Genomic DNA, 10,780 nt, shown 5'->3' on the forward strand with positions numbered 1-10,780 from the left:
TCATTACTTCTATTTCTGGAGTGCCCTCATGCCCTTGCTATTAATCAGCTGATACGGTCCCTGCCGAGAGTACGCTGCTCCCAGATGCAAACTGGAGAAGAAAGATAAGTCCTTCTGAAGAGCTCACTAGACATCTAAGGTAAAACAAAGAGTGGCCTATAAGGCAAACGATGACAAGTCTGAAAGCAAAACTGTGTTAGCCAACATCTGTGTTCACTACGCTTTCTTGTCATTTATCTGTGAAGTTGGATTTCTCGTCAAGGCCCATGTTTAGGCCAATCTGTGTAAGTATCATGCAGAAAGCAGCAGTGCCTCTCCTTACAGCCTCTTCCATTAGACTGTCAAGTCTCTTAAAATGGCATGTGTCGAGAGTGATGGTTAGTTCACAGAAACGTATTCAAAAGCATATTAATTGTCAATCAATGAAAAGTAAAAACCAAGTGGAAAGCAATCAGTTTAGAAAAACAAGAAAAACCTCCTCGAACCGTGAAAACATGTTTTTGTGTTGTCTAAGGGTCTTGAAAATTTACCCTAAATGCAAATGTCACAAGGTACATTCTCTTCTTTCCGGACCACCTCCCAGAATGGACTATTTATAAATAGAGAGAGATGTTTTATAAGGCTTACATCGAGGTGGTAGATGCCTCTCATCTCCTCTCCTCCCTACCCAGAATAATGGCCACAAAATACTGCAGATTTTAGATGCCAGCAACTATTTATGATAGACATTTAACTAGCTACTTGCTGTATCTGAACATGTTGATCGGCTGTATTTGGGGGGGAATAAACTTGAAAAATGAAAAATGGTGAGATGTTTGAGGGCTTCTATGGGGACAGCAAAATATATATCGACTATATGCAGGGCCTCTTGTAAATAAATAGGTCTTACTTTAGAGCATTTCACATATCCTTGGCTGGGGTGGCAAGAGCACTCTGGGCAGGCTACGAGTCCACAAGGCTGTTTTCTTCCTGGCACAGTGCTTTCCCACTCTTAGGACCAATACTACCCTTAGACATAGGCAGGGGGGCCCCTACCCTAACCGTCCTCCTCCAGCCCACCCTCTCCCCATGGTGAGGTACCCAAGATCCAGGAATTCCTTACTCAAACTGCTTCGAGGGCCTGTGTTGGACTCTTCCCTGAGCCATTCTCCCAAAGACAGACCATGGTGCCAGAGCCTGGAAGTTTGGACTGGGGCATCCATTCCTGTGTATGTGAGGTTCCTCCTAGTGGAAGATGAAGCTGGGGGTGGGGAGAGAAGGCCATGGGCTGGCTGAAAACTCCAAAGTCAAATCTGGTCATTAAGAAGGTGTATTTATCAGGATAGGTGGATGGAACATGTTTTATTTAACAGTTAGTTAATTATTTAGATATATGGTATGTGGGCCTGAATTTGCACTCTTGTCCTAAATCCCACAAATTTTAGGTACAGGTCTGTTTTTTACACAATGATTCTTGAGTCCTGAAGAAAGAACCAGATGTCAGGTACAGTTTCAGGCTAGAATTGATTGATGGGCTGGGAACTTCGTTGAAGCAGCAGCAAGGATAAAGTCCACTCGCTCTCTGGGAGAAAAAGGGATGTGGATATGGACAGCATGTTTGCTGGAACTGGTGCCTCTGCCCCCTGCCAGGTGGAAGGGAAGAACTGTGCCCACGATTTAAACCAAAAGGTAATGGGGGAAGACCTCAGATATGTGGGTGTTATTTCTTTACATTGACCCAAACCAAATAAACAAAGTAAACGGTTGAACCATACAAGTGGGAAGACTTAAGATGATGTTGTATTCTCATTTTCACTTCCGGGTTTTTGTTCTTTTATTAGTAAAATCAAAGGATGATATTGATTGGGAATTTTCAATTCTAGCACACTAGCAGTTTCCATTCATTTTAATCCTATAATCCCATTCCAGACCTGAAGTTGTATTTACTGTTTGCATTTTAATCAGCACAGTCCCGAATGATTTACATCCTATACACTTCTAACATAACCTTGATAAAAGGAGCAAAATATGAAAAGAAAGGCTAAAATAGAAGCGCCTATAAAAAACTGCTTGAATATATTTGCTCCATGTCCTAAAGCACACTCAGTAGCTTTCATCAGATTGATAAATCACATTAGGGTATACATTTTAAGGGAAAAAAAACCCTGACTTGGGGATAAGCGTGATTTGTTTTTTTAATTGAAGAATAAACTTGTAATATGCTGAGAAAAAAATCATTATGTAATATGCTACATTATGAAAATAATGTATTAAAGTGCTCTCAGAATATCAGAGAGTAGCTACAACCATAAAACAGTTCTTGTCTTCAGTTTTTAAAAAATGCTTCATTCTGAATTTGTTCTGAGAACTGACAGATGCAAAAATAGCAACCATAAGCCTTAAAGTTGAATTTCTCTTCTTTTTGGTAACTTAAAACATTGAAATAGTGTTTCCACATCAATACGTGGAAGAATATGATGAAAAATATTACTATTACACTTGGCAGAAAACAGCACATCTTTCTACTTACTCCATATTGCAGCCAGCAATACTTTAGCTTTCCAGACAGAATATAATTAGAAATGCAAGTACTGTGCAATGCCCATTACGCTAAGAAATGGAGAAAAGTTCTGTTTTCATACGAACACAATCGAATGGTCACTGACCCATGATTCTTAATTGAGCGAAGTGTGAACATTGTATTTTGAATTTTTTTTAACTGCTTTTCCCCCCTAGTTACAGAATGCTCCACGCAAGCAATGGCAAGGAAGTACAAAGTCAACAGTTTACAAAGGGGCTTTAAAACTACCTACTTTATTCCTAAGTTCTCTAAAAGTAAACACTGCAAAATGTTAATAAATCAGTCATGAAGCACTGTAAAGTGACCACTTGTAATTTATTTTGCTCTGCTGTGCAATCTGTTGGGATAATATCATGTTGCAAATTGTGCCTAGTCTGATTCCAAAATCTGAACCCGTGATTATTTTTTTAATTAAAAAATTCATTTCTAGAAATTCTTCTAAATTTAAGTGGTTTAATCCATCCTAAATCTGATAAGTGAATAAGGGATGGGAACTCAGCAATCAAACACAGGCGCCTTTTTTAATGTCCTTCTTTGTAAGTAAAGCCTTGAATGGAATTTGTCCATCACAGCCTATACCCAAGAGTATTCTGTTACCATGAAGGAGATCACAGTCATCGAGATTAGTGGTAACCTTTTGATTTTAGCCCAGCGAAGGGTGAAATATATTAATATGAAAAATGCAGAAGCAGAAAAAAATTTTTGTGATCTACTATCACGTATCCATACGTTTTATCTACCAAAAGGATTTCCAGCTAGTTCAAAATAGATGATTTCCTTAAAATATTAATATAACTTCTGAAGAGAGGACTTCATGGCATAGAAAACAGAAGTTAGAAAATGAAAGCATCTTTGGGAGCATCACCCTTGTCTTAAATCAATGAACTATGTCTTCAAAAAAAAGGCCATCCAATTTTTTTTCATAATGGCAAACATCAACACAGCAAAACAGGATGCAATTTTTCTAAATAAATAAATCAATGATGTGTCAAAAATTAACAGATGAGTTAATATACTCGGTGCTATCAAAACCAGATGGTGCTTCCTAATATTCATCCTGCTCAGTCAATCCCTGAATATTTTCTGGACCATCGGTATATAAAATAGGATGCTGCTATTTGTGATGGCAAACAAAAGCAATCATGCCTGCCAAGCACATACTATAACAGGCAGCATTTCAGCTCTGCTAGACAGAAAGTAATTAGAATGCTTTTAATGTCCAAAAGAATGATGCTGATAGGCTGCCACAGATGTGTAGATTTATGAATATTTATATGGTGGTTTATAGCTGACACTTTTATCAGTTGAAGAAGATAAAATATCTGCCTGACTCAAAAGCTTGACAGTCAGGTTAATAAAATCTCATTAAAGAGAATGACCTATGCAATTATATAGGATTTATTGTAATTCATTTTTGATTGTACTCTGCTTAAAGATGCAATTTCCCATTTCCTGATGCCAAATTTAGGCTGCATATCAAGATCTACGTGGGTTTTAACTCTAAGCCTCCCACAGAGGAAAAATATGCTCTTAAAACCATGGTATATTACCCCTTTTAAGGAAAATTATACTCTTCATGAGATTTTATAAGAATGCTGAAAAATCTATTTTTAATCACATATTTCTCCTCTCAATGGTTTATGGCTCTTAATGGCAAATAAGATTCACTTCAACCTTTTCATCTTTTCCCTGCATTTACTCTGGACACTCAGCTCTCTCTTCTATCCCTGACTTGATTCATCACATGGACGTCTTGACTATTTTCCATTTACCAGCTAGCTGGAGAGGACGCAAAACACTTTTGTGAGGGTGCAACAAGCAACTCACCACCTCCCCAGCCCCCTCCCCAGTATGCTTAAATGGTGTCTGTCTCTGCACACATGCTCATTGGCTCAAAGTGGAACCACTAGTTCCTCAAAGAGCCAATCAGCTCTTCAGGTGACTGTCCCTCTGATGGCCACTCACATCTCTGTGCCTGTTAAGAGATGGCTTTGTCCATCAATGATTAATATTAGGACCATAATTCATGATGTCTAGTACCATGGCTTTTTTTTCCCCCCTGCCAGACCATTTTCCTCACTGCATGGAAGAAACCTACCATCCAATTCCCATCTTTCCAACAAGCACATGGCATCCTGTACTTGGTGCTATCAAGCTTACCTCTCTATGACCTTAAAAAAAAAAAAAAAAAAAAAAGGGAGCAGCAACAGCAGCCTTGAGAATAAAAGGAAATAAAAAATATAGGGAGTTTGGCGGGGCATCAGACAAAGCCCCCTTTCACTCTTTTAGATGCAATGACGTTGTGATCTTCACCTGGCAAAATTAAGTAGGACAAAATTAACTAGGAAGAAACACTGAAAGAGAACATTTACAACAAGGTGAAAAGGAAAAACAAACTCCTTGTGAATGAAAGACAGCAAGGACACAGTCAGAGCAGGAGGGAGCATGGAAAGGACAGCAAGTGGCTGGTGAAGAAAAGAGAAATGCAGGAAAAAGCCAGGTTAAAACTATGGATGAAAAATGGAAAGGAGGGGGCAGATTTACAGTGTATAAAAGGTTGATTATATAGTGTATAAAAGGTTGGTTAAAGACTTAGCAGGTAGATAAAAAGGGGGGACACCCCCCCCCCCCGTGAACGTGGTGGAACTAAGGTTATGCAAAGGGATAGGCAACACATAGAAAAGGGGAAAGAACCAAAACGGGGAGAAACACCATGAAAAACAAAGGTAAAGCAGAACAAGGGAATAAACATGGGCATGAATGAAGAGTCCAAATCGAGAGAGAGAGAGAGAGAGAGAGAGAGAGAACACACAAACCTTACTCAAAGGGGAGAACACAAAAGAGTAATAAGGGACAAAATGGAAGGGGGTGGGTAGCCTAACAATAATATAAAAACACAACACAAAATCAGGTCAAAAGCAACTGGGGGAAAAAAAAAGAAAAAAACCAACAACAAACCACCCCACAAACAATAAGCACCCGTACATAAGAACCCCACTCGAAACCGTCAAACATCTCCAAATCAGTGAGAGATGTGACAGAACAAGTCTTCACTATTACCTGTAATTAGATTTTCTTTCTCAAAACCAATCCTTCATGCGTCAAAATATTGACAAACAACAGAACATTAACACAGGCATCTATAACTCATTTAGAGACAATGCTCATATTTTCATCAGGACAAAAGCCTTGGATCCACCGATATGCCGAATTTGGAGGGCTCTAAAATGTCATAAAAGGCCCAGAGCAGGAACTTTTCATTCTCAGGAGCGAGCTAAACGCGGCTCCGCGCCCCGAGGGAGCGCAGAGTGCCCCTGGGCCCAGGCCCCAGGCTGTGGCCTTTCTAGCAGCCCACCTCCCCGGAGCCTAACCCGAGGGAGAACGGCCTTCTCCGAGGGGGCCTCCTGCAGGCTCCCCGCGGAGAGGAACCTCGTGCCCTGGGGTGGGTACTCGCCACCAGGCATTTCGTCAGAGCCCAGATGCCCCGGAGGCGCCGTGCAGCCCCATCACTCCCGGCGGAGGGGGGGGGGGGCGTGGGCGGCGGGTCCCAAGAGCCCGGGGGAGGGGTGTCCTTGGACTAGGGGGGAGGGGTGGGACGTCCCTCTCCCTAAAGTCCGCCGCAGGGGCCAGCGCCCAGCGCCAGGTCCAGCCGCCTGGCCGCTGCAGAGGAGCCCGCTCTCTTGCCCCCACGGGCCGGGACTCCGGGGCGGGTGGGGAAAGAGGGCCGGGGAGCAGGGACCGCGCGCGCACGGGAAACCCAAGCGCACAGAAGAAAAGGGAGCCCCGGAGCCAGCCGAGTGGACCGAGGCAGTATAAGAGTACATCAAAGAGGTGGTGAAAAAGAGGATCGGAAGGTAAGGAAGGAGAGAGAGAAGGCAAAACCAGCGGAGAAGAGAGGTAAAGGAAAAGTGGAAGGAAAAAGTGCAGCCGCCGAGGGTAAAGGGAGGGCGTCCCCGAGCGCCGCCCGAGCAGCGCCTGCCTCGCCCCGAGCGGCCGCTGCCGCCACCCTGGGGTGTCCGACGCGCGACCTCAGCGCCGAGGCTGCCTCCCCGACCCCTCCCCCGGACCGCCACCGTCCCGCATCCTGGGCGCCACGCCGGATCCGAGCGCGGAGCCACCTGTTAGGAGGCGCGCGCGCCGTCGGAAGCTCCGCACGCGGCGGCGGCGCGGAATCCTCTAGAAGTTGCCGCCGGTGCGTGGAGGCCTCGGGGCTGCGCTCCGACGCCCCGACTCTCTCTCAGCCGGGACTGCGCTCGCCCGGCTCCCGTCGCGCCCCTCCCGCCGGGCCCGGCGCGCGCGAAACGGCGTCCGCCATGCCCAGCTTCTGGTTCCCGGGCCCCCACCCCTCCCCGCGGCCGGGCGGGAAGGAAAGTTGCGCCCAGGAGTTGGTCGGTACCTGCACTGAGCTCCAGGCTGGCGCCGTCGCTGCCCGCGCTGCTGCTGCCCGTGGCGGCCGCCGGGCCCGGGCCATACCTGACGACGGCGGCGAAGGACGAGGATGAGGAGGCGGCGGGGGCCGCCGCCGGCGGCGCCGGAGTCCTCAGGTGGCCCTGGGACGCGGCGGGCGTGCAGGATGGAGACGACGACGAGGCGGCGGCGGCGGCCCGGCCGGGCCCGGGGGGGTAGGAGCTCTGCGCCTGGAACTGCTGCTGCGGCGGCGGCGGCGGCGGCGGCTCGCTGCTGCTGATGGAGACGGCGGCGTGCGGCGCGAAGGGCGGCGGGGGCGGCGGCGGCCGGACGTGCGGCAGCTCCACCAGGGTGGGTCTGTCGTAGCGCTTGGCCAGCGCCGGTCTCTTGCTGGGGAACGTCTTGAGGACGCTGTAGGGGCTGCGCTGCTTGTAGATTTTGGGGACGCTGGGCCCCTCCTCCGCCGGCTGCATCTCCTCCTCCATCCTGCGCCTCGGGGCCGGTCCCCGGTCGCACGCCCCCTCCCCGCCGGGCGCCGGGCTCCGAGGGTGCCTCCGCCTCCCGCCCGCCGGCTCTGCCCGAGTGCGCGCGTGTGGGAGGGTGTGTGCCTGTGCCTGGGCCGCCGCCGCCGCCGCCACTGCCGCCTGTCGCTGAGGCTGGCATCGCTGAGCCCCCGCGCGGGGGGCTGCCGCCCGAGCGCTGATTGACAGGCCGCCTCGCCAATGCCTGGAGGGAGAAAGGAGGTAAAGAGCAAGTGTTTAGGGTAATATCTGCTAATGATAATGGGGGCGGGGGCGGGGCCTGGCGCCGCCGCCGCCGCCTGTGGGGTCCGCGCGCCGGGTGTGCGCCTCCGACGGGGGGGAGGGAAGGGAAGAGCCGGATCCCGAGGGTGCGCGGGTAAACAGGGCGAGGTCCCGGCCAGCGCGAGACTTTGGAGCCCCAGGTGCGGACTTGGAGGTTTTGCTGTTGCGGGCGGGGTTCAGCTTCGGAAACGAGCTCCTGGCGCCCCCTACGTGACCCCAAACTCTCGGGGTTGCACAGAGGGGCTGGGAGTAGTTGAAGTGGGGTGTGTGTGCCTTGGGAAGGTACTGCAGCCAGTTCTACCCCTCGGGAAATCCTCCCCCGACCTTTTGAAAAGAACATCTTGAAGAATTTGACCTAGGGTCGCTTCGCGTTGTGCGCTTCTCAGGGTCGGCCCACACCCAGTGCTTGACCTTTGAGCTCATGCAGATCACAAGAGCATAAGAACATACGGGATCTCGGACTTCTACATTATTTTATTAATTTCTAGTTTGGGCCCAGAGAATGTAGCAGAATCATTTACCCCATTCTACAGATGAGTAAACAGAGGCCCCGCGAGGTAATTGCCCAAAGCCAGACACTCAGGAGTGTGTGGCCGAGTGCAGACACGCATCCAGATCATTTGAATTCATATCCTCACTTCTCATAGCACGTAGACTCTGTGCAATTGAGGGAAAAATCTGACCCGTTACCTCCCTTTGGGATGGTGATTAGATGCTTTCAACAATGTCATTTGATATATACGTAAATCTGAGAACCAGGGTGGCCCGCTCTATCGCCCAGTGAGCTGCTCACTGCATCTGGGGCCGTCAGGCCAGGGTTTCTGGAGGACACACAATTCCAGTAATTGACTGAATGAAAGACGAGCTTCTGTGGTTTGGAGGAGGATCCCCATGGAGTAGAGTTGTCTTCAAATCTTGAGGAGTGCCCTGGCTTCTCCCAGAGGCTCCTTGGAGCAAATCATCCCTCTCTCCTAGGCCTGCGCGGGTGCCAGCATACTCCCTCCCAGAGTTGGTTTCCAGCCTGTCAGTCTTCATTCTCCAGGTTAGGAATCTGAGTGCATCTCCTCCTTGATGTGTGACCCTCCTCTCTCCACTCTGAAGTTACATTCCTTTTCGGAGTTTCCTTTCAGTCTTGGAAAAGTGACCCATTTTCTTCTGGGGGTTCAGGTCCTTGGCCTCTTATTTCCCATATCTCCCTTACGATGCCTTCTGTCTCTTGGCTGGTTCAGCTTCTGTGCTCCTCCACCCAAGATAGTCTCCCTCTCTCCTGCAGCTTCTTCAGATCATGCTGTGGGTACCCCCCCTTCAATTTATTAGAGATGAAATAAATAATGCCATAAATAAAAGTATTTGGGAGTCCAGGAACTGTCAGAGCTGATTAGGGCATAGAGGACATTTTCTTTCTCATTATGCAAAAGCATTTCATGGGGAAATAAAAGAGGTTTCATTGTAACTCATGCATGTCATATTTCAAGGAATTCAAGATATTAATCATATTTAACATTATTTGCAACGTTTCTCCCTGGCTTCTGAAAACTGCTAAATGAGGACACGTGGATCACTAGGAAAAAGGGAGACAAGCATGAGAGGGACAGTTAAGAAATAATGAAATGCTGGTAAAAGACAGGAGAGAGAATGAGATGCCAGAGAGATGTTTCTTAGGCACATAAGTGAGAAATGGGGGAGCTTCTTCTGAGATGTGAGACAGCAGAAATTGAATGATATACTGGAGGAAATAAATGATAACAAACCTCCCCACACTTTTTTTTTCTATAAAGCAGTTCTGAATTTTGCATTGAATTGTTTACCTCCCACTTTACTCCCAGATAATTTGCCAGTAAGTCCTGGCGTTTGAAAAGAAATTTGGGGTAGTGGCAGTGTTTATGTGGGGTGGCTTAGAGGGGAGAAATTCTTGAATCCTTCTGCTCAAGAAGTAATTTCCTATACCTGAGAGCTTTGTCTTATGATTATGTATTTTTATTTTGAATCATCCTTGCCAACCACTTAAACATCTTAAGAGACTGGGAACGGTACTTTCTGTTGTTATATTTTACCAACTAAAAGGACCTGCCATCTTATACATCACAAAGTGGTCATTTCAATAAAACTAGTGGTTTAGCTTTAAAAGACAAATTTAGAAATGATCAATTTACAGATCCTCGTGCTAATAGTCACCTACATCTGGGGCCAGAGAAAAATGAAGTGCTTAATAATCACTCTTGAGAAAATAAAATGGGCATTTATTCCAAGTTTGGAGTTGGACTCAATTTTAAACTTGTAACTGACCGTTAGTCCCTGCCTGGGATTGTACTTAGCTGAGTATTGTACAGAAATGTAATGTATTGAGGTGTTTATAAAATCGCTGGTAGCACTTTGTAAGCATCTTTCTGTAAGTTATAGTCTAAATTATCAGATGGTGACTTTGCTGATATCTTCTCTTTAGGGTCTCATGGGGGCTGATAGGATGGTAATTATACCCATGCTTTAAATCTCCTTAGATATTTACTCTTCTCACACAAAAAAATAGTGAACTTTTTAAAGCCAAATGGCTCTTTATGGACAGGGTGGTTTTTGATTGGCAGCATGTCAATTCCTTGAGCCATCCAGAATATAGCTTTTAAATAATAAGTCAGCCATGGGAAATGCTTTTTATTGCACCAATTTCAATGATATTTAATGAGCTTCTGATTGACTGTTTGATCTCCCAATGTTTTGTGCTACTTTTAATTCATTTCGTATAATAGAAAAAAAGTAATTGGAATAAAATTTTGTGACAAGATAATGACCTTCCACTTTGAAATTAAATGTCTGATTAGCTTCAACATTTTAATGCTGAGATGATATTGCGGCAGGAACAAGAGCGTGCATACCATCATTTGGTGGGAAAGGGCTGAGGATACTCCTTTGCTTTTCCCACTGCATGACAGAGACAGTGAAGTGGCCACAGAATCATAGACTCAGAGTACTAGAAGAGACCTTCCTGGTCTTTTATTCTTGTGACTGAGCCTAT

General features: G+C 46.6%; 1 protein-coding gene across 1 annotated transcript in view; it reads right to left on the minus strand.

Annotated features, from left to right (window-relative positions):
• BEND4 (BEN domain containing 4) overlaps positions 1-7,452 on the minus strand; it is a gene marked incomplete at both ends in the record, with an annotated part of 30,812 nt that extends 23,360 nt beyond the window's left edge. Inside the window, one exon of the mRNA XM_080796973.1 lies at positions 6,957-7,452. Coding sequence (XP_080653099.1) covers positions 6,957-7,452 — 496 coding nt within the window. The remainder of the gene's footprint in view (positions 1-6,956) is intronic.
• Between the last annotated feature and the right edge of the window lie 3,328 nt (positions 7,453-10,780).

This window comes from Martes martes (genome assembly GCF_963455335.1).
Source record: "Martes martes genome assembly, chromosome: 2".
Lineage (NCBI taxonomy): Eukaryota > Metazoa > Chordata > Mammalia > Carnivora > Mustelidae > Martes > Martes martes.